Genomic DNA, 23,666 nt, shown 5'->3' with positions numbered 1-23,666 from the left:
GGGCTGCCAAAGCGGAGCACATGGAACTGTAACTACTCTGCCACGGTGCTGGCCCCTAGTGGGCATTACTATTCATCGTATTTAAGGTAATAAACATTGAATGAACAATCATGAAAATATATGCAAGAATTTGACTCACTGCCACTAGAACATAAGCTTCCTGATGGCAGGGACAATTAACCACTGTGGCACTCAACACAACTGTTGCCTGCTCCATCCAATTCTCCTCTCCATCTAGGCACATGGGAAGATTGTACCTCCTCACTTTCTTGAAGTTGAACACGGCCATTGACTTGCTTTAACCCACAAGCAGAAGTGTCACTTCTAGGTGGAAGAATTAAATGCTGCACTTAACTCTCCATGTCTCTTTCCCTGTCTCAGGGAAGCAGGTTTTGATATGGAGGTACAACACTGAGTTGTGATGTAGAGGATAGCTACTCTAGGGAGTAATCTGGATCCACGGCAGATGTCGATGAGCAAGAAATGAACCGCTATGGTTCAAGCCTCTGAGACTTTGGGGTGGTTTGTTACAGCCACATAACCCAGCTTATCCTGACTATTACAACCTATTACATTCCCACAGCCTAGCATGAGGTCTGGCACCCGGTAAGTGATCAAACATGTTTTCACTAAATTAGCAAGTTAAAAGTTTCAATCATTAATAAAAATGCATGATTTTAGTTAAAGAAATTATTTTCAACTCAACTGTGTGTACAATGAAAAGCTCTGGAGATTTCAACTGATTCGTATGTGGGGATCACCATTCTGTGGGTACCGAACCACCATCTTTAATACCAAGGTTGGAGTCACACATGCTTTGCATTCCAGAGGGACTCCATTAAGGTTTTGTTGAATTCCAATGGAATAATTTCTTCTGCGAAGTAGTTTTGAAAAATCTGTATTTCTCTCATAGAGTCACTTACTTAAATGGCCCTATTTAAAAGCACCAGTGCCTTATAAAACATCCCTGTAAAATTCCATCTGTGTGTGGTCCCTGCCCCCATGACAACCACAGCCCCAATGCAGAAACTCTTCATAATCATGTAGATTACAGTAGAAACTGGAAGAACCTCAAGGTCCAAAGCACATTCTTTGAACCTGTTTAACAAATTGAATTTGCAGTTTCTCTGGCTGGGGAGGAGAAAAGGGAGATGGGCACTTGGTCATAATATCTTTTACTTCTTATTCCAACAACAACCAATAAATTTACCAAGACAAAAGAAAAACTATGAGCCCAGTTTAATTTGGTTGTGGAAGCGTGATAAGCTCTACAAGGGGTAATGGTGGGGTCAGGCAGAGGAACTGACGTCGTCACAAATAAAGTGAAGAGGCCCCAAAGAATGAGAAAATAAAATCTGAGGCTCTGGCAAAAGAGAAAGAAGTCACAGAAAAAGAGAGCTGTTCTCCAGCGCTACTAATGGTCCTGAGCAAATCAATTCTTTAGGAAGGCTCATTAATTCCTGCCACTTCTCAGCTCCAGTGACTGGGGGACCACTAGCCTCATAGTAACAGATATTGGGAGATGATCTGGCATCTGGTCTGATAGAAGTGTGAGAAACAGGCAAGTCTAAGGTGGTGGGAGGATTAGGTGAAAGGCCAGCTATGATCTGTGCCAACACACAAACACTGTGGGCTTTGAAGAAGGAGTATAGTTCAGGGGATGACCCAGGATGTCTGGGCAGGTGTCTTACCTGTACCTCTACTAGTTGTGTGACCTTGGGCAAGTACTTAAACCTCTCTGTGCTTCCATTTCCTCCCTCAGAATAAAAATATGATAGTGCCCACCTCAAAAGATTGCTGTGCTGTGAGGACTTGACTTGGTTAATACCTGTACCCCACAGTTGGCCAGCACACAGCAATCACTTTGTTCTTATGGCCCTGTTGCAAAGCTATTCAATTATGGGGTCCAGATCTTACCAGCTATGGGACCTTGAGCACATTACTTATCTTCTCTGTGCCTTAGTTTTCTCATCTGTAAAATGGAATAACAATAATTCTTATGTCACAGGATTGTTAGAAGGAGTCATGATACAACACCTAGAACGGTGCCTGGCTCGTAGTTATTCAAGGATCACTGTTGCCTGACATCAGTACTATTTCTTCTAGTTAGAAGCTGAATAGGATAGCAGACATCTTGGCTCAGGCATCAGGGAGGGCAGTGGGGCTGAATGTGTGTGAGAGTTTAATTCACACGCAGGAACATTGGGAGAAATGAAAAGTTTTTCGTACTTGGAAAGAAACGTGCATGCTCTCTTACAAAGGTGGGACCTTGGCTCTTCGAGGTGACGCCTAAAATGGCATATGATCACCTGTTCAGAGGTTGTAAGCTCATGTAAGAAAAGCTGAGATAAATTCCTGAGCCAGAGATCTGCTCACACTTCCTTGCATCCCTTCAGTTCCAGCACCATGCTAGACGCTCCACACGTTTGCTGAACCCAGTGAAAACTCGGATCTCGCGCCCTGACTGTCCAGCAGAGGCCGCCCTGGGCCGGGGCTCCCGGGACCCGACCGCTGGGAGAGGGTAGGCCAGGGGGTGGCCTTGTCATCGCCGCGGGGCCCGGGTGGGAGGGGTTTGTCCGCTGCAGGCGCGGTGGCGGAGGCGGCCCCGGTCGGGCGGCTGGGACCGAGCAGAAGCGCGCCGGGCGCCGGAGGACGCGCAGCTGACGGAGCCGCGCCGCGTCCGCCTCGCTTCCCCTCCCGCCGCCCGAGCCGCCCGCGCCTCCCGCTTCCCGCCGCAGCCAGCCCGGCGGACGAGGAGCCGCCCGCGCCCCGTGCGCTCCGTCAGTCCCGGCAAACTCTCCCGCCGCCCGAGTCGGGCTCGGCATCGAGCACCAGGGTACCATGGGCTGCAAGACTCTCTTCGCTCTCTGCATCTTCACAGCAGGTATTTTGGGGCGCCATCCTGCCGGAGGGGCCGGGCGCGGTATGGACCCCGGCGGCCAGCGCTGGGGCCGGGGCTGAAGCGGGGAGACGGGAAGTAAGTCGCTGCGCGCGGGTGGCCAGAGTGGTGCCAGCCTCCGGGGTTGCGCGAAGGTATGTGCGCACTTGTTTTTGGGGTGATGTGCGCCCTTAGAGATCCTGGACGGTGCGGGACCAAGGGGATGACAGGGTCCTTCCTGCCGCAGCCCGCGCCTGCACAAACTCTGGGCTTTGTGGAACAGGTGGCTGCGCGATGCGTTCGAACCCCGGGTGGGCGACACTGATTGCGACTCGAGGCTTCTCAGGTCTCCGAGCACTCCCTGCCAGGGACGAACACAGGACTTCTTGGCGCGGTTGGCCCCGGTAAGGGATGAAAACGCGGGAGAAGTAGCGGGAATCGCATCTGGGAAGGCTTCAAGCAATGGCTGTGCGTTCCCCGAGACTTGGCGGTCTCTGGTCCCCGGCTTCCCTTCCTAGTTACGCTTGGGGACGATGCTACTCTAACCCTCACAAGGGCAGCTGCCCCGACCCAGCTCAAGCTCGCGATCACCGCTGGGAGTTTGCAGTTGTATCTTGTGGATTAGAACCCTCCAAAACTGCGTGCCATCTCAGAAACTGGGAATTTGGCTACAACTAGCATCCCCTGACTCGCCCCCCCAAACACGCACGCGCACACACACACACACACACGCACACACACACACTTCCTGGGGACGGCTTCCCCAAGCGCGGCTCCCGCTTCTCGGGACCACCGACGGCGGCGGCAGCCTCTGGCAGGGGCCTGGGGAGGAGGGAGCAAGAGGGTTGAGCTCGGCTTGGAGGTGGGGAGCAGGAGAGAAAATCAGAACAATGCTTTGAGTCTGGAGTTGGGGTACCCAGTTTTTCCGGAAAATGCAGCCCGACAAGGGACAAGTGACTATGGATACAGCACCGGTGGAAGAAGTAGCCCGAGTGTGCGGACACTGTCATGTTTAGATAAGAATGTTCTAAAGCCACATAGCACACGCCGATTTGATTCACGCTTGCAGTCCGTGTATTTGTTTTTTCCTGAATTGCTTGGGTTCCTGTAATCGTGGACAAGTCGTTACAATCCCTTGAAAAGAAGCTAGGGGTTTCAAAGGATAATGCTGTTTTGAGGAAAACTTTCCCAACTTGAGGCTATAGCGTGTTTTTTTTTTTTTCCTCCTCTTGCTGAACGTCTGAGAAAACTCCGTTTTCGCTCTGGTGTCTGTACGATTTGGAGACGTGTCGGCAGACTGTTCCCGAACACTCTTGGGCGATTTTGGCTGCACAACCTTCGCCGGGCTGGGAGCGCCTGGATCCCAGCAGGTGTAACAGGCGCCTTCTAAGACCCGGGATTGCCATGTGTGGCAATTCTCGTAATTCTCGAAGCAAGAAATGTTTAGGAAATGACATGAAAGCTGCCTTTGCTTTCTCCTCTCTGGAAATCTTTTCATAAGACTCGAGGCTCAGAAAGCCTTGAGTGAGTCAGTAGGTAGATTTGTGCTAATTTTATTTCGTGGCTTGTCCTTTTTTTAATTTTAATTTTTTTTTTTTTTGACAGCTCTCACAGTAGGCAAAACCCAGATTAATCCCACTGGGCAGTGGTTGTACCATTTTTTTCTAAGAAGCTCAAGACTTTATCTTCTTGGTCAGTTTGAGAGTTTAGGCCCGCTATTCCAGGGGCAGGAATATTGCCATCGTTCACCGAGGACGAGCGGCTGGTGGACCAGCTGAGGAGCCTCGTTCCCATCCGTGCACACGTGTCTCGGGGTCAGAGCCAAGAAGATCATAGCTTCCCAGTTCTTGAGCTCCTCTAGCCCGGGAAGACATAGTTATGTTTCTGTGTACGTCTTCCAGAGAGTCCTGAAGGTTCTTCCTTCTCTCTGACCTTTGTGCCTCCGAAGGAATCTCTTTAGGGGCCAGTGTATTGTCAGAACTGCTTGCAATAAGTTGTTAGGAAAATAATATAAAAATTGGCATAAATACCTCATGAGATTTTTTTGCTTCCCAAGGAAGGGTGTTTTCAGAAACTAAAGTGTCATTTTTCTAGAAAAGAAATAGATGTGTTGGTAAAGGAGAGAGGTGAGGGCTCTTGCCATGAAAGTGGCATGCGTTTCAGTGGCTTATCCGGAGCTCCCTTGGCAAAGGTCTATTAGTTTCACCAGGTAGTTGCTTCTTTTCTGTTTTTTTCCTTTTTTATTTTTTTTTTTTTTTTTACACCTCTCCAGTTTTAGAGGCTTCAGGAAAATTTCTGTAAATCTCTTAAGATGATAATTTCTTGAGCCCGGAGTGGGGTTTGGCAGGGGAGTTTTTTTAGCTTGGTAAATCCATTCAGTATACACATAGCATTTCCTGCTCTCCTCCTAGGGAGAGTACCACACTCCACCCCATTACCCAGGCCGACCCGTTGGCCCCTGGGTGATGAAGACCAGGAGAGCGAGGTTACAGTCTGCCACCCAGCTAGAGATCCTGTTTGTGTTCTAGGCCTGTCACATAGCTCTTCTCCAGGTGACTAACATCTAGAATGGCCTTATCCTTGAAGGATAACCCCTCCCTACGCATTTATGGCTCTGTTCTTACTAAAGGTCCTGATATACGTCAGGGCCCTATCGTAAGCATTATAAACCCTATCATAATCATATTAAAATTAAACCAAAAATGCATGCACGTTTGCAGGAACAGCCAGGTGGCCTCTGGTTGGTTGGGAGTGGGGGTGAAGGGTTGCTTGCATTCCTTTAACCTAGTTACCTCCTGTTCCCCTGAAGTTTGTGTCACAAAGCGACACCTGCTCCACATGAAACCCAGCCTGAGAAGATGGAAGCTCTTCATTGCTATCAGATACATTTACTGAGGCAGTGTTGCAGAGTGGCACGGAGATTCTGTGGCTAGATTGCCTAGGTACAAAGCCAAGTTTTACTACTTATCAATTGTGTAATTTAGGGCAAGTAATTGAACTGCTCTAAGTTTTCCTATCCTCAAAACTGGGAGAATAAAACCTCATAAGGTTGTTGAAAGTGTTGAATGATTGAATATACGTACAGTACCTGGGACGTAGTAAACGCTCAGTAAGTGTTACCTGTTGTCCCTTTTATTCTTCTTAATAGTTATTACCGTCTTCAGCACTGATTAGGTCATCCTCGCCAAAAGCAGAGTTTATATGTTTGCGCTTGGCCAACGTAAATCAAAGATCTCAACTAATATTCCAGCAATGTGCCAACTGTTCTGTTAAACCCTAATGTGCAAATGAAGAAGATATTCAGCTGAGCCTCCTAAATGCCTAACTTGAAAAGGTTAATAATGTGCCAGCTCAGATTTAGCACAACAGTCTAAAAAATGCTCAGTAATAAATAGAAGTAAAGTCTCACCAAAGACTTTATTTCTTCCACAAAGTCTTTTGCAAACTGCTATATTTCAAAAGCCCAACTCAGCTAAATTTTGACGTCAGGTTCCCAGAGCCACAAATTTTGTATAATTCAGATCAAACAGCTTAGCTCCTGGTGTCTGAATGATCCAGAATGGCTCTCTCCAGAACTCAACATCATCAATAATGGCCAGATCTCTAATTTAACTTGAGCATTTGGGCTTGGTCTAATTATGCTTCTGTTTTTATAAGGAAAATATTGGCCAAGTATTTATACTGTTTGAACAGACTTTTTTAAGCAGTAATTTTCCTTGGGTGGGGAGGGGGTTAATCATCCACTGAAAACAATAGAGAGGAACATTTGAAAACTAAAGGAATTGGCTGTCTTAACACCCAAATGACAGGCATCCTGCCATAGCATTTACAATAGTTTGCTTCCTTTGGGAAGCATCTGTCACTGAAATTGGACATATTAGTTTAGGAATCAAATATTTACTTTGTTAATAAGATATTGAATGAAACAAGTGCTTGGAAAAATTAATATTTCATTTAGAAGACAGTGACGATTCTAAAAGGAGATGAGCAAGTAGCGAATGTGGGCCTTATGCAATGATTGATTTTTACTTGCAAAAGTAAGGCTAATAGGTTATCCAGTTAATGCGCAAGCAGGGTGATTATAAGATAAGACTGATTTGTGTATTAATTCATGGCATTACTTTTTGAAGCCACAGCTTAAATTATTTAAATGTCAGGGATTGCTGTAACATCAGATTTTCCGATGAGTGGGTCCTTCACTGTTCATCATAATCCTTTACACCAACATAGCCCATTTCTTTTACCTGTTTGAATGTTGTTTATAAACCTTGAGACCTTTGCCATTTTATAAGTAATAGAAATTATTTAAACAGAATACAATCCTGTAATTCTTTTCCTTTGTGTTTTTCATTGATGCAGGATGGTAAACTGTCAGTTGAAAATAAGCTGTTTTAATTGTCCTTTGTCTACTGTGGCCAGATTTAGCTAATAAAAATACGAGTTGCCCAGGCTAGTTTGGATTTTAAGTAAACAGTGAATTCTAATAACTCACACACGATACTTGGGACACGCTTAAATGGAATGATTCTTTGTTGTTTATCTTGAATTCCAAATTAACTGGGCACCCTGTATTTTATTTAGAAATCCTCCCTTTCATCTGGAGTTCATCCATGCAATGGGTTTAATAGAGGATTAACTTTATTTTGAACCCTGCCTCAGCCAGCTTTAGTTGTCCTGCGCCATTTTGATAGTAACAATCTGTTCATGGGAAGACAGGGAGAATTCAGAGCCTGTCTCTCGTGGATGGCAATTACAAAGATTAGGATTCAGAGGCAGCCCTCCCATGAAACATTTTGAATCTGATTGCATATCCATTAACTGTGCACTATTGTGTGTTTCTGAACAATTGGTGGGATTTCTGTGGCCTCCCTGAGGCTACCTTACCTGACCCCCTTGTGACCTTTTCTTTAGAAAAAAACAGTATATTTAAGTGATAACAAAGTTCTTGCTTAGGAGCTGGAACTAGAAGCCTTCTAGAATCCAGCTGGAAGCTGATTAAAAAAGAAAGTTATAGAATGGCTTTGGATTTCAATGCTCTCTTCTGTGCCAGGATCTTAATACATCTCACAAATATTAATTATGTAAGGTTTACATAATTCCTGCAGGATAGGTCTATTGGTATCACTTGAAAGCTGTGGCTATATAGAGCTGAAGCAGCGTATTAGACAGAATTTCAAGGCAGATAAAAAAAAAATCCTTTAAGCAACTGAACTGTGGTGGAAATTTGCACCTTTTATACCTAAGGCAAAATCCGTGAATAGGTAATGTTAAGTGGAAAAAAATTGAGGGAAGTTGCCAGATGTGATATTTAGAGAACATGTCTATTCAATACAAAATAGGATGCATGGTGGAATACAGCTTTGATGATAATATCTTCCACGTACAGCCCAAATTCTGACACCTGATTTTCTTTTCCAACAGGGAGGAAATAAGGATGGGAGAACTTTAGTGCAGGTGTTGAACATGAAAAGAATTGGAGGAGAGAAGAGTTTAATTGTTTTGCTTTTTTGGCCATGGTTGTAATCTTAAGGCTATCATTCGGACTTCCCATTGGTTAGAACACGTTCTATTTGCTTATATGGAGTTATTAAGATATATGTTACCTTTTAAATTATGATGTTCTCACTATTGTGTCCAAGATGGATTGTTATTGGTGCTGGCTGCCCCTTATGAAATCTTTTTGGTTTCAATGGAAAAGTTTTTGTGATCCCATAGATAGACCGCAGAATGATTCCATTATACTGGCATTGAACATTTATTTCATTGTTAAAAACTTCACACTACATATATGATTCTTGCTTTGTACTGTAATTTGGATTCTTTAGGAAGAACAATAACAATTGTTGTAAGGATAAAAGGATGCTCTCTTTATTCACTATGCAAAAGCTACAATGCGTTGTCTATATGTATTTAGGGAAATATTTAAGACTCCAGCCATGCTACTGAGTTAACACAAGGTGTCATATTATGAGAGGATTTCAGTATGTGTCAGAATTACAACATGAGGGGGTCTCCATGCCCAGTTGTTCATCAGAGGGACTTAACATCTCTTTCTTGGGCTGGGAAAACAGGCAAGTTATTGGCAGATCACACACTCTGCCAGTCATGGGAATTCTTGCTGTTGATGGATCTGCTGCATGAGAGGCAGCATCAAGATGAATATGACCATCACCCACCAATGGGAACCCTAGATGCTGTGTCTTAAAAATTACAATGGTGATGGAGATGGCATCCAAGAAGAGAGAGCCCTGGACTTCTCCTTTTTGAAGAGCTGTTCAGACAGGTCTAAGCAGGAGAAAGAATATCAGTTTTTCAGGATAGGTGATCTTTCATCATTTACATTCTAGGAAATGTTGCTGGAGAAGGAAGTGTGATATTGAATTACATGTGGAACTGGATAAGAAATGGACAGGAGGAGGGTGCCGAGGCTATTTCAGATTTTCTGCATAGGATATATGGGAGAGGTTGAGGATGGTCTGTTGCGTGAGACTGATGGAATATCAGATAGCTGGATGACAGGCATAATTAAAATTATTTGAGGCAAGTAAAGACCAAACCGTTCCCTTGATGCTGCTGCTAGCAATGGAAAATTCATTGTCTCATTTTGGGGGGAGGGATAAGAGATTCTGCCTCAAATTTATATGAATATAAAGGCTCTTTTAGGACACCATTTTAGTTTTGTGAAAGGTTGCAAATTGAGCCTTTCAGATGAAACAGTGTGGGGCCCCTTGATGGCTGGTGGGGAAGGTACCCTCACCATTGTGAAAGGGGGCAAAATATGAGAACACGCCCTGAGATGTCAAGAGCAATTCAGCTGCGTGGTTCAGATCCATTAGGGAGGGCTGAGTGGCCCAGGTTTGCACACTTCCAGGCAACCTTCCTAGAACGACACTTCGAAAAGAGGCATATGTGGAGCAGACTCTGCTCTAAGCGCTTGTACAAAGAGAAATGCAGCCCTCCTATTTATCCAGGGAGGATGGGATTTGTGCTGCTCCATATGAGAAACCCCACAATAGAAGGGGTTTGGGAGTATGACAGGCTGGCCTGGAATGCCATCCCTTGGATCTCAGTTTCTTCCCTTATAAGGTTATGACAATGTGCATCAAGTGCCACGTGAGTGCCTATTCCACAAATGTTTATTAAGCAGGTGCACCAGCAGAGAGAAGATTTATTTTATTTTACTTGCTTGCTTCTCTGCCTTTCACTACTAGATCGCAAGGTGCACGAGAGCAGAAATTTTAGCCTTTTTGTCCCTGCTGTGTCCCCAGCATGTAGAACAGATCAAGACACGCACTGGGTGCTTAGCAAATATTTGTTAAATTAATATTTAATTGAGAACCTACATGTGCTAAACACTGTCCAAGACTCTGGAGATAGAGCAATGAGCACAAAGGACAAAACTCTACCCGTAGGGAACTTATATTCTTTGAGGGTGATGAATTTTGACTTGGTCAGAAGAAAATCAGTAGTAAATATCTAATAGTCGTCTCACACCCGACATGTCCAAATCTGAGCTCCTGGACTTCCCCCCACCAAGAGGCTCCAGCTGAAGCCTTCTTTATCTCGATTAACGGCAACTCCAACTTTCTAGTCGCTCAGGATGAAAATCATGTGTCATCTTTGAGTCTCTTTTTCTCTCAACACCCCTCAGCCAATCCTTCCAGAAATCCCGTTTGCCCTACCTTTAAAATATATACAGAAGGCAAACGCCTTTTCCAGCTCCACTGCTGTCACTCTGGTGTGGGCCACCATCATCTTCCTCCTGGGATACGGCAGTGGCCTCCTCTCAGGTCCACCAACTTTGCCCTTTCCCTTCTAAGGTCTGTTCTCTCCGTAGCAACAGTTGATCCAGTGGAAATGGATCAGATGATGTCGTGGCTCTCTTCACAGCTCTGCAGTGGCTTCCCGTTGCACACAGCGTGTATCCCAAGTCCTTAAAGTGACCGTCAAGACCTGCATGGGCTGCTCCCTCATTCATTCTTGGACCTGGGCTTCTTCCTCTCCTTTGCTCACCCTGCAGCAGCCACACTGGCTTCCTTACAGCATGCAGTGGCTGGTTCCTCTGTCTGGAACATACTTTCCGTAGATTGCCACGTGGTTAATTCCCTCACTTCCCTAAAACCTTTGCTCAGATGTCACTTTCTCAATGAGACTTACCCTGACCAACTCTTTAAAACTGCAGTCTGTTCCACCTGCCAACACCGTGTTCCCAGTGCCCTTATCTGCCTCTTGCCTCCACTTTTCTTTAATGTCTATCTCCCTCCATCCCTCACCCCTCCCACCTCCCTGGGATTTTGTCCCTCTTGTTTACTGTGGTATCACTAGTGCTAAATACTGTGTGACACTTAGGGGTTCTTCAAAATATATTTGTTGAACTGACTATTTACGACATATTTTTGAGGGCAGACAAAATGAAGACTTAATTCAAAGTTTGCCTTGGATCACTGAAAAATGAGACATCGGCGAACTTCCTTACGATCAGGGGCTTATGTCTAGCGTTTCCAAATAGCTTTTTAAAAAAATGAGTCAGGCTTTTAGTTTTCATTGGGGGTTACAAAAGCAAAACTTTAAAATCAGCCCTTTTTCTGAACTGTGCACAAATAAAACACTTCTTTTTAAAATGTAAGCCTTTTTTCCCCCATGGGTATCACTTTGAAATAGCTGAAACTTCTTAAACTTTCTGGCCAATTAAGAAAATGTCACCTTTGAGCTCCGCTAGAGAAGTTAAAGATATCGCCACTATTTGAACATTTTTGAGAATTCTCTGAATAACTAAAAATAGCCTGATAATAAAAAGTGATTTGAGTCTAAGGAAAGCACAACTTAATTTCCCAGTAACGTTTGAGAAAGTTAAGTACATTCAGACTCTGAGTGTGGAGGGTATAAGTCAGTCACTGATAAACTGAAGAATGGCATGGGTGTTTTCTTGACCCTGCAGACTCTGTGTTCTGCCTTCACTGGTGATTCTGAAATATGGACTATGTTCTAGTCCAAGCAATAAATAGAAGTGACATGAAGTCCTGACTAAAATCAAACCTGGATCCTGTGAACACTTGTTATCAACCCTGCAGGGCTAACAGCCCTTGACATGGCTGGTGGTAAAAATCACCCAGACTGGCACATCCCCAAGCTTCATCATCCAGCAAATACTCATGGTACTTTCTGGCCTAAATAGGAATGTTTAATTATTTAGCAGTTGCCAAAAAGAACATAAGCTTCAAAAATAACAATAGATTCTTCTTGAAGCCTTAGGGATGATGGTAAAGCTTAAGATTATATTGACTTCAAGAACACCCAGAAACAAACCAGAGAAGGGAAAAGATGACATGTTATATTACAAACATGTGCTTTGCTGGTTCAGTGAGGTCCACTTGTTCACCCTTGAGGTGGGAAGGCACCCAGCCCTCTTGAGGTACAGCAGCATTGACTATACACAGAGGAGGGGCGGAGGAGAGTCACCCTGACCTTGTGCTGGAGGACCAACAGGGGACTGTGTCTAGTGCTGTGGATGTGACACTGGAGGACAGGTGACCGTTCCCCTATATCTTCTCGATGGGAGGTACCATGTTTCCTGATTGAAATGAAAAGCAAGGCCTAAGTTTTCGCTTGAAGGAAAAGGAACACAGATTGACAAGAGAAGGCTTGTGGTACCCAAAATCTCAAAGCCAGTGTGGCTGCTGAAGGAGCGAAAATTGCTGCATCACTGAGAGTAGGGTTTCAGTTTGGAGGGTTACCAGAAAGAGGGGAGATGTGGGTTTTGAGATTCAGAAATTTACAACCAAGTTTTTGTTAGGGGCCAGCCCCGGGGCTGAGTGGTTAAGTTCGCGCACTCTGCTTCGGAGGCCCAGGGTTTTGCCGGTTCGAATCCTGGGCACAGACATGGCACTGCTCATCAGGCCATGTTGAGGCGGCATCCCACATGGCACAACTAGAAGGACCTACAACTAAAAAATCCACAACTATGTCCTGTGGGGCTTTGGGGAGAAAAAGGAAAAATAAAATCTTAAAAAAAAAAAACAGACAGGACTCTAAATTTAAGAAAAAAAAAATTAAATATCAGTAAGGGACAGTTGTCTGTTATTTTATAACAGTTTTTAAAAGCTGCACTCAAGCACTGACTTTTTTTTATTATGGAAACTATAAACATGCAGAGAAATTGACAAGAATGTATCTATCACCTTCCAGACCTGATTCAGTCTTATTTGTTTGTTTTGGTTAAGGACTTTTAAAAATATTGACACACTGGAAACAATGTAAATGCCTAACAATAAAGCGCTAGTCAGATAAACTAGCACATGTCTACGTTTATTCAGCTGGGCAATGCTAAGCAACCGCTTGAAACAATGAGGTGGTTCATTTAGGTACTGACACATAAAAATGGTTACAATATATTGAACTAATATATTGTAACTTTTTATTTCACAATATATTGAAAAAGCAAGCTACGGAATAAAATGTACATTGTGAGGAAATATTGAAAACATTACGCTAATGCAAGTGCCTGGGGAGAAAAGAGTTTAGAAGGATACAGTGGTGATCTCAAGGATACCACGGTTATCTCTGGCAAGTGAGCTTTGGGTCAGTTTCAGTTTTTATGCTCTTTTGTCTTGCCTGAAATTTTTAAAAATAATTTGTATTGCCTTCGCAGTGGAAAAAGGAAAGATATTATCAATATTTTAATCCCTCTTTATCAACAGTTAGTGTGACTATAGTAACTGGTAGATGGCTATTTCTACCCTTAAAATCTTGATTCATAAATCCTTCTGACAGAGCCCTCAAAAATAAGATCTTAGAAAAGCAAATAATGTCAGAAAGGTTTATATTTCTCAGAAAGGTTTATATATCTCTACGTCATTTCCTAATGTAACAGGCAGGGAAAGTTCTGGGAAGGAATTGACTTAAAGTAATATTATATCTTCTAAAACCAGAGTGCTATGTAAATCATTGATCGGGATGACCATCTTGGATAGTGTTTTAAGAGGCTCTGAGTTAACCGATCAGTATTTAAGGTGCTTTGTTAGTTTTTAACATCTTAAAAACAAACGGCATTTGTCACTTATGGCAGCAATTTTAAATTAAAAGATTACTCTAAGCTTTTGTAAAATGGAATTGGTCAACTTCGATGTCAAATAAGAAAAACAGCCCTCAGAAGAATTTATGATTTGTTTTTCTTTTGGCAACATTAAATTTGTTATATCGTTTTTTCAATAAAATAATCAATAAAATGTGGTTTAGGCAAATGCTGGAGGATCCATTATTAATGCTCCATGGCATTATCAGAGAGCAATGCAAGTGGGAGTAGGGAGGGCTGGAGCAGACAGAACTGGAAGAGGCTTTGATGTGATCTGGGCCAACTCTTTCATTATATAGATAAAACTAGACATGTTGGGGGGGCAGAGATTCACATTTCTAATTCTTGGTTGTACTGGATATCACACAGTACACTGTGTTCATTTCATCTGCAACTTCATCTAATCCCAACAACCCCGTGGGACAGGCTGTACTGCTCCCATTTTGTGGTTCAGGTCACTGAGTCTCAGAAGTTAAGTGCTGGGATGTAGATCACACAATTGTTAAGTGACAGAGTAAGGCTTTGAACCCAGGTCTGTTATCTTTTACCCACCCCGGCCCCTACTGCCTTGAACTGTCAAGACAGTTGATAAATCCTCTTGTATAAATTTAGTCTCTAGACTTCTCCCAGTGCTAATCCTCTTTCCCATCTCTACTGCTATAGCCTTGGTTGAGAACCTTATCGTCTCTTCCTAGACTGCTACAGTAACTCCTAGTGGTCACTGGTATCTTTTCTCTTCTCACAGTATCTTGCTACTCTTTTGGGACTCATTCAGGCCAGGCCAAATTGCCTGGTCCCCTCCAAGCGTGGAGAAGCAGACCTGTATCTGCTTAAGAGTCTTCTAGGTGCTCCAATTGTGGTGGTTAAATTCCGTTTCCACTAAAAGGAATGAAGGTTCCTTGGAGAAGTGGCTAATTCCAGGTCTGGATTAGGAAAATTATGAGATGAGCCTGGAATATCTTGTTATACCAGATAGCAAGGATGCTATCAAAGACTACCAGGCTCCTGTCGAAAGGACTCAGAACCACTTAATGAGGTTCCCACTGGCCAAAGATGGAACAATTTAAACGTCAGTAAGAGTAATTGCAATGAATTGAGTCGTGTTTAAACTCATGAGTTCACAATGATACCAAAAACAAAACAATGATAACACAAAACTTCATTGATCTCCACTGGAGGATGCCAAAAAAACAACACATTATATTTTGAAAAATAATAGATTTTTCTATTATCACCATATTGGATGACTTAATGAGTTCGTGGATCTTGGCGCTGACCATCAGTGGCTGCCAACGTCATGAAGCATGACACGACCAGATACTATATCTCCTAATGGAGGAGCACAGAACCTTCTGTGAAATAGTCTTGCCACATTGAAAGGAACCTACATCTAATCAAGCCTCCACATCCAACAATCAAGTCACAGGAAATATGAGGACCAAGAAAGATTTAAATAACACCATAGGAAAGAAATCAGCAAACTCCAGACTGTGGGAAACTCTATAGGACAAACAACCTGGTTTCTTCAATAAACAAATTGCAAGGAAAAATAGGAGAGACTGAGAGAAAGGTGGAGGCACAGGATTTATATAGCCTAAAAAGAGACAAGAGATATAGCAACCAATCACAACTGTGGACCTTATTTGGATCCTGAATCAAACCAAAACTTTAAAAATAAACGAGGACATTTATAAGACAATTGTGAATTTAATCTTTGATGACAGTAAGGCATTGTTATTTTCAGCATGATAATGATATACCCCTTATGTTTTCAACAAAAGTCCTTATCTTTTAGAGAGATATACTGTTATATTTGCATAAGAAATGTGATGATGCCTAGGATTTGCTTCAAAATAATATGGGAGTGAGAAAAAAGGTAGGGGTAACATAGAAAAAAATGATTGTGAGTTAATAATTCTGGAAAGTGAACAAAGGGAACATAGGGGTTCATTATACTCTTCTCTCCCTTTTTGTAGATGATTAAATTTTTCCATTATAAAATGTTTTTAGAAAGAATCTTCCAGAACTCTCCGTTTCTTACAGAAACAAGTCCAAACTCCTTAGCAAGAGGCTTAAGATCTGAATTAGAGGCAGAACAAAAGAAAGGGGGTGCAGGTAATTGTGGTGGGAGAGGCCGGAGAAGCAAGTGGATCATTCTTGTCTGGGAAGTCTTCCCCAAGATGGAAACACCTGCCATGTAGCTTCAGGCCTTTGTCCGTGCCAGTTCCTCATTCTAGAATGCCATACTCCTCATTCTCTGCCAACCAAAATTCTCTTCATCCTTCAAGCTCAAATTTCCCCTTAAGTTGTTCGCATGTGTTAGCCCCATTAGACTTTCAGCCTTCAGAGAGCGGAGATCCCATCTTCATTTTATACCCCTCTTTCCCATCTATGGGTTCGTACATGGTGGGTGCGCAGTACTTGTTGAATTGGACTGAGGAAACAGGTTCAAAAGTGGACTCCAAGGTCTGCTAGATCATCAGTGGCTGAACTTAGACTAAAAATCTCATGTACTTAAGAATCTAAGTCCTGACCTCAGAGACTCCAAAGCCCCTTCAACATTGCTCATCAGCACTCCTCCCCTTGAGAGTCATGACTTAAAGGCTTCGTGGTCTCTGAGAGAAGTAGCACATTAGCTTAGAGTAGCTGAATGTTATCTGTTGCCATGCCCTGGCTCGTAGAAGAGCATAGGGCCCCGAGGGGCTGGCCTGTAGGACAAGTAAGTTTTGATGGTGGAAAGTGGCCTGAGAGCTGGGATACAACCTGGACGAGGAGGTGCACAGTGAGAGGCACCCGGAGTGCGCTGGACACCGGAAGGCCCCAGCAGAAGCACAAAAAGGAGAGGAGATGCAGTCAGCCTGCTTCACACCATCACACATCAGCGTGTGAAATTTGGAAAGGAATTATAATCGCTTTCCAGACAAGCTTGCTATCTTTGGGCATCCACCCTTGCCTGCACATCTTTATGGAATAAAATTTCACTCTAGGTAAGTGAATCCAATAAGGATTTTCTTTTAAAGGATCCGTACATAGAGGAATGTAAAAGGAAGTATGCCTTCCTGGGTAGAAAGAGAAAACCTTCTTCTGTCTCCTCAAAAGTTGCCAGCAAGTAAACATCCTGTCCCCAAACATTACTCCCCCCAGGCTGCTGCGAGCTGCTTGCTCCCTTGGATGATGCCAACCTGCCAAGCTTGGGATAAATATAGATTAGCTATTGTCTTAGTTTTCTAGGGCTGCCACAGCAAATTAAAATAAACTTGGATGGCTTAAAACAAGAGGAATGTATTCTCTGACTGTTCTGGAAGGTAGAAGCTTGAAATCAAGGCTTCAGCAGGGCTGTGCTCCCTCCAAAGCCTCGAGGGGAGGATCCTGCCTTACTTCTTCCAGCTTCTGGTAGCCCCAGTGTTCCTGGGCTCCTGGAAGCATTATCTCCAATCTCTGCCTCTGCCTTCTTCCCTCTGAGTCTGTCTGTGTCCAGACTCCCTTCTTATAAGGACACCAATCTTCCTTATATTGGATTAGGGCCCACTCTAATTCCGGATGGCCTCATCTTAACTTGATTACATCTGCCAAGACCAGATTTTCAAATAAGGTCACATTCACAGGTATTGGGGGTTAGGGCTTCAACATATCTTTTTGCAAAGACACGATTCAATCCATTCCAGCTATTATAGTCACATCTAAGCCATGTTTATGAAAGACTCTCTCCTGCTAATAAAAGAAGCAGGTAATAACTTAATCAGTTTTCAGTTACTTTTGTGCATGACAGCAGCTGCTATCACCTAGAGTATTTTTTTTTGTTTACTTATTTATTTATTGCTCTTGATGGTAGAAGGATGGTTGAGACTGTTTAAACCAGGTGTTTCTCAACAATAGTGCTGTATGCATTTGGAAGGGACATAACAGGTACACACAGCATCCCCGGCCCCTGACCACTGAATAACAATGGTACCCCACAGGCAATGTGACAAGCGAGATAAAAGAAAAATAGAAGAAAAAAAAAAAAGAAGAAGAGAGGGAAGGAAGGAAGGAGAAAATGCATTCACATGTTTCTAAATTTATCAGACTCACTGAAAACCAACAGTCTAAATTAATGAGATTGTTAATGGCCCTCCTTAGAGCCCCACACAGAATGGGTTGCACTAAGCAACAGCAGTTCTGCTTACTCAGCCAGTCTGCTAACTGTGAGAGGCCTCTAGACGCTTCTGGAATGTTCTGACATGGACATGGCTAGTAGCATGCGTACTAGTTGAGAGGTATGTGGCAGATTTTGAGGGCGCTGTTTCACTTCTTCTCTACTGTGTTTAATACTGTATTATTTTTGACACTGTGCCTGAGGTAAAATCATGAAGAGAACAGAAGAGCAGAAAGTTACAGGAGGTGAAGTAGCTGTGTTCCTTTTCGGGGTAGCTCATTGCTTGTAGATATGATGCCTTTCCTCTGGGTGCAGGGAGGGCATGATCCATGCCCTAAAAAGGATCTGTTCCTCAGTTCTATGTAATGTATTATTGCATGTGGGACAGAGGAGGTCACAGGAATCTTTCATGGAAAAGTGTAGAAATCATGGTATTCTAGAACAGTGGATTTCACTCTTCCAGTATGAAAATGTGTGTGTATAATGTGTGTATGTGTGTCTTTGTGGATAGGATGTGTGTTTCCCTCCTGTCTTACCTACTTTCTTCCTCTAACATAATTAGAAGAATTTAAAAATGGGGAGACCAAGTAGTACTGGAAAGAATGTCATTTTCAGGGAAAATTAATATTCAGTGGGTTCATACGTTTTCTGTAATATCTAAAATTTGACTCTTCCTCCCCATTAAAAAAAGCAGGATATTCTATACATTTAGCGCCAAAATCATATACATCTATGTCTTCTGATTAGTAAATAGGATATTAATTAGGTAGAACATGTACATTTTTTTGGTTCTGTAGCTACCTATGCGATGTGTTTTTGGAATCATTGTTTTCCTCATAAGTCAGAGTGAAAATCAACATTTGAAATTCTTTTCCCTGGAAAAAAATATAACTTCATTTATAGGAGATTTAATTACTTAGATAGTTTTGCTTATATAGACAAGAGAAATATTCTGCGAGGTCTCCTGTCTAAAGCCTTTATTGATTTGGGTTATTCTTAAGCGAATAAAAAAATTTAAAGCTCTGACACTAGGAACAAAGCTCCTTGATGAGAACTGAGTTCATGCTGAGATAAAAAGTTACAAAGCAAGAGAACAGCCTCATTATATTTTTAAAATCCCAGGGAGAGCCATTGTTTTGCCAAAGCAATGTGGTGAGACAGCCTGGGACCCAACATCAGTGCCCAGGAGACTGGCAGCAAAGAGCTTTAGAAGCTTTGAATTTTTTTCTAAAACAATTAAGATTAAAGGAGTTAATCAGGAAATCTGAGGTTATATAAGGGGTGAGCAGGTCAACCAGCTCATATATCTGGTTTGGGGCACATGCTTAAGATGACCAAACTTTTCCATGGAAGATTGTACTTTATGATAATTCTTCCAGAATGAAAGAAGTGACTAGAAACATTAAAGTTTGAAAAGTGATCCACTCCCTTACCCCTACCCCACCCCCAGGTCACCGACATCTGAGAACATCCTGGCCTCTCCAGAGGCATCTGAACGAGGAAAGCAGATGAGCTGGGGTTCAGACCCCCAAGGGCCTGACAGGAAAAGGAAGGAAAGTGGGTTACGTCTGGTGAAACAGCTTGTCTCCCTTGGCAAGTCAAGCTGGCCAGTTTAGAGGCTACCAACTCTACCAGGGCTGGCCTGGCCACCTCCAAAGCCAGCATGGCTCCTGCTTGAGCCTGTGTGGCACTTGAGGCAGAAACTAGGAGTGGATCTGAAATATATCCTCTGAAGCTCTAAGGCTCGATGCCCACAATAAATTCTTCTTGAAATTGGTGGGAAGAGATCATTCACTATTTAAGCAAGAACTACCCAGGAAAAAACAAAAACCTTCTGAGATGGTGTGTGAAGGGACAGGAGTCCTAAGGAAAAGACCCAGTTTCCCTTTGATTTAATCAGGGTTGGGTTTCTAGGAAGGCACAGAAAACTTGAACTAGAGAGACAAGGTCCATTGACTTGTGCCAGCTGATGCCTGACCAAGTCTTTTTCAGCCCAAGTAACGTCATGTAGCCTCTTTCTTAAGCTGTGCCTGTTCTGGTCACACTTTACCGACAGGAGCAGCTTAGATTTGAAAGGGCACCTCTGTTCTTTGCTGAGCACTTACTGTAAGGTTTTTAACAACCCAAATGCGACCCATGTTTGATTCATAACGCCCGACAAAAAATGCTGCTATTTTGAAATTACATGGTGAGCAATGGGTAGATTGGAGCTTGCTGTAAACTCAATGTTTCTACATGCTCATTTTCTTCTCACTTGTGACGCTTCTGGCCTTTTCTAGCGTTGTGTTCAGAAAGCACAAACCAATTCCACTGCACCTGCAGGAGAGCAATTTCTGCTGGCTGTGATGACAGTGAATAAGTGACAGGCACAAATCCTTATCCGCAAGGGGAATGTTGGCCCTCATCACCCGGACTCCTAAATGTGCAAATTATACTCTTAAAGCAATTGCTTGATTTTATTTTTATAAAAATGCACTTTTCCTTGCATCAGATTTAAGCAACACTTGATTTTTCTTTCTGATGAAGAATCTAGCAGAACATCAGCAATTAGCTAGGAGCTGTGTAAATTCAGGACACCTGATTAACAGTGAGATCAAAATTCATCTAAGAATTTAGGTTTAAGCCCTGGTAGGTAAAGCATCCCAAAAGCATTAGCAGTTTGGCTTTCAATGGGACATTGGATTAATTCAATCTGTGCTTCCTTGCTGCACGGCATCATTTCAAGGTATAAATTCAGTTTATGGTATGGAAAATGCTTAAGATATGCATAAGCTTGTCTCGATTTAACAGGGATGATAAATTAAATTTTCAGGTAAATAAAATATTCCAAATAACTGAGCTTTCTTTATATAATGTAAGTTGTCAGATTTTAAAATGGAAAAAACGTATTTAAAACTGTATTTTAGTTTGTGGTAAGGTCACTAAAAAGCTCTGTGCCTACATTTGTCATTTGTTAAATAACAGTGTAAATGAGATGAGCTTTAGGATCTGCTTTTTCTGATCTAAAACAGATTCTTAACCTAAGCTCCACCAAAACTTAGATGACCCATAAATCAGCACCAGGAGGTCCATGAAATACCTGAAATTGTATCCGGTGTTGAACTTTCTGTGCCTTTTTTGCCTTGGAAGAAGATCCATAGATTGTATCCAGTACTTGAACTCCAGATCCCCAATACCGTTAAGAACATCTACCATTCATTCTGCAATTAATTTGACTCTTAAATGATTTACTCTTTCTCTGAAGATTCCTAAAGCTCCTCAGGCCAGTCTGATGCTTGAGGGTGTCCTTATAGGAACAGGAGTGCTGGCTCCAATTTACTGGGGCCGCGGCTTCCAACACACAGATTACCCTCGCATGTATTCATCTCACCCTCAGATCACCCACAAGGACAGAGATTGTCCTTTCAAATTACAATAAGGAAATGGGGGGGAGGCTCCAGAATGGCTCCAAGATGTGTCACTGAGGCGGTCAGTGAAAGCCTTGAGAATCAGTCATGGGTGTTTTGACTTCCTGGTCTGCTGTTCTTTCCATTACACTCTGTTGTGTAGAATGCCATAAAAGCTACATTTTAATGCACACAGCTCTCAGTATCTTGGAAGCCACTTATGTAATTAAGGTCTCCACACTCTAGGCCCCCCCCCCAAACTGATCTAAATTTAATCAGACTAGTGGCAGGTATGAATTTCAATTTGAAAATGGAAAATATTACCCTAAGCATATAGTTCTTCAGGCTCCTGCTCCTTAAATTCTAATAAAACATTCAAATAGCACCTTGTGGTTTCCACAGAGCTTTCAGGTGAAAAATGGCACTCAATCCTCACAAGCTGTTGGCAGTCACTTAGTACCCCCATTATATGGATGAGACAAATCGAGACTCAGAGAAGTGAGGTGGTACGTCCAAAGTGACAGAGAAAGGAGCAGAGCCAATGCAGATCTCATGATGCCAACTTTGCACTGTTCGTTGTACCACAGCTGTCTCTACAATGTTCTTAGGGCATTGAGGGTAGGAAAGTGGTGCACCGGGAAACATGTTGTCAGGTGAGGCCATTTCCACAGACTTATGCATTGGAGAGGGAGCTGTCTGCAAAAGAAATTCCATGGCATGATGGACAGTGCATTCCCTGCAGTCTAGATTTAAAGGGTTATTCTAAAAGTTCGGGGTCCTTCTCCATACCAAGCAAAGGACAAATACATCTGTGACCAGCAAGAAAACTGCTGAGGTTCTAAACGCAGCTTACAACTTTTGACAAGAACTTCTTTTGTCGACTTGCATGTTTTTTTCTTTCCAGAAGAATACACAGCCTACTTCAATGCAGAGGTACTGCTAGAGAGGTTTAGGACAAGAAAGACTATTGTTGCTCCTTATGTCTTACTGGCTTTTTGAAAATTCCCCAGGAATGAAACCCGGTAATTAATTCTATTATCTTTTGCCAATGTTCAGCCTTTCTCCTAAGTAGTTCTATGACATTAAGTGGCTGGCAGAGAGATTTTTATGATCAGGCTGCTCCAAAGCCACACTATAATGCACTGGGAGATGCATGATTTATGTGTTTTGATTTTGACTTCTAAAAGATTTACATCTGGGCATAGACATATTAAAAAATAGATAGCGTTTTGCCAATAATACAAAGGAAAGAGCCACTCAGGTTCAGCTAGTTTGCTTCTGTCACCACAGTGGCAGAGGAGCAGCTCAGACAAGCTCTCATGACAGATCTGCAAAGAACTTGGGTTTGGGGTCCTTGACCCTGCTTTTGAATTCCAACTCTGCCGTTTATCAGACAAGCAAAGGGAGAACTAACGTTAAATCTAATAAGGTGCCAGCCATCATGGTGGGCACATTACAGACAGTTACTTATCTGACTCTGCAGCAGCCCTGGAGTGCTGGTGCTACTGGTCTCTATTTCTGAGTGAGAAAGCAGAGGCTTAAAGAGGTCCAAGCATTTGTCCAAAGCCGCGGAGCTAGTGGCTTCCACATTTGAACCCAGATCTCTCTGCCCTTAAACCCATGCTCTTTCACTTATTCTGCACTTCTTTTCTGGGCTTCAATCTCTCCATCTGTAAAATGTGATCGTTAAACATACTTTTAGGATTGTTGGACTGTAAGAGATTAATTTACCCAGAACAATCCTGATACACAGGAGGTCTTCGATAAATAGTATTTCTCCTCCCATGTTTTGTTCTGGTAATAGTTCTGATTTTGTTTGTTTGTTAGGTTGATTGGTTAGTTTAGTTTTTTGGGTTTTTGTTAGATTTGGACCTATATCCGCTCTTTTTAAAATGCAGAAGCAAACAGATGACTCTAAATAGAAGTGCTTGTATAACTTTAGAGGACAGAGATGCCAGGAGTACATTTTTGGTCTTCTGTTTTCTGTGTGAGGTGAAGAGCTGCAGGGCAGGCAGTGGGGTGGCGCTGTTCTGCTCCCAGGGAAGATGTGTGGGGTTACCGGGGTCTTTTTAGCTGTGCACCAAGGCCCCTGTGAATAACTTTAACATCCCTTCGTAGAGCAGCTGCAGTCCTGCTGTTTTGGCAAGGGGTTGAAGCAAGACAGCAGCCAAGCTGTACCCTGATAGGCCTTCAGTA

General features: G+C 42.9%; 1 protein-coding gene across 1 annotated transcript in view; it reads left to right on the top strand.

The window, feature by feature from the left end:
- The first annotated feature begins 2,510 nt into the window (after positions 1-2,510).
- PARM1 (prostate androgen-regulated mucin-like protein 1) overlaps positions 2,511-23,666 on the top strand; it is a 107,708-nt gene continuing 86,552 nt past the window's right edge. Inside the window, exon 1 of the mRNA XM_014865121.3 lies at positions 2,511-2,884. Coding sequence (XP_014720607.1) covers positions 2,842-2,884 — 43 coding nt within the window. The 5' untranslated portion in view covers positions 2,511-2,841. The remainder of the gene's footprint in view (positions 2,885-23,666) is intronic.

Source organism: Equus asinus, chromosome 3 (assembly GCF_041296235.1).
Source record: "Equus asinus isolate D_3611 breed Donkey chromosome 3, EquAss-T2T_v2, whole genome shotgun sequence".
NCBI lineage: Eukaryota > Metazoa > Chordata > Mammalia > Perissodactyla > Equidae > Equus > Equus asinus.
Note: the sequence above shows the minus strand (reverse complement) of the source record. Positions and strands in the feature narration are given on the sequence as shown.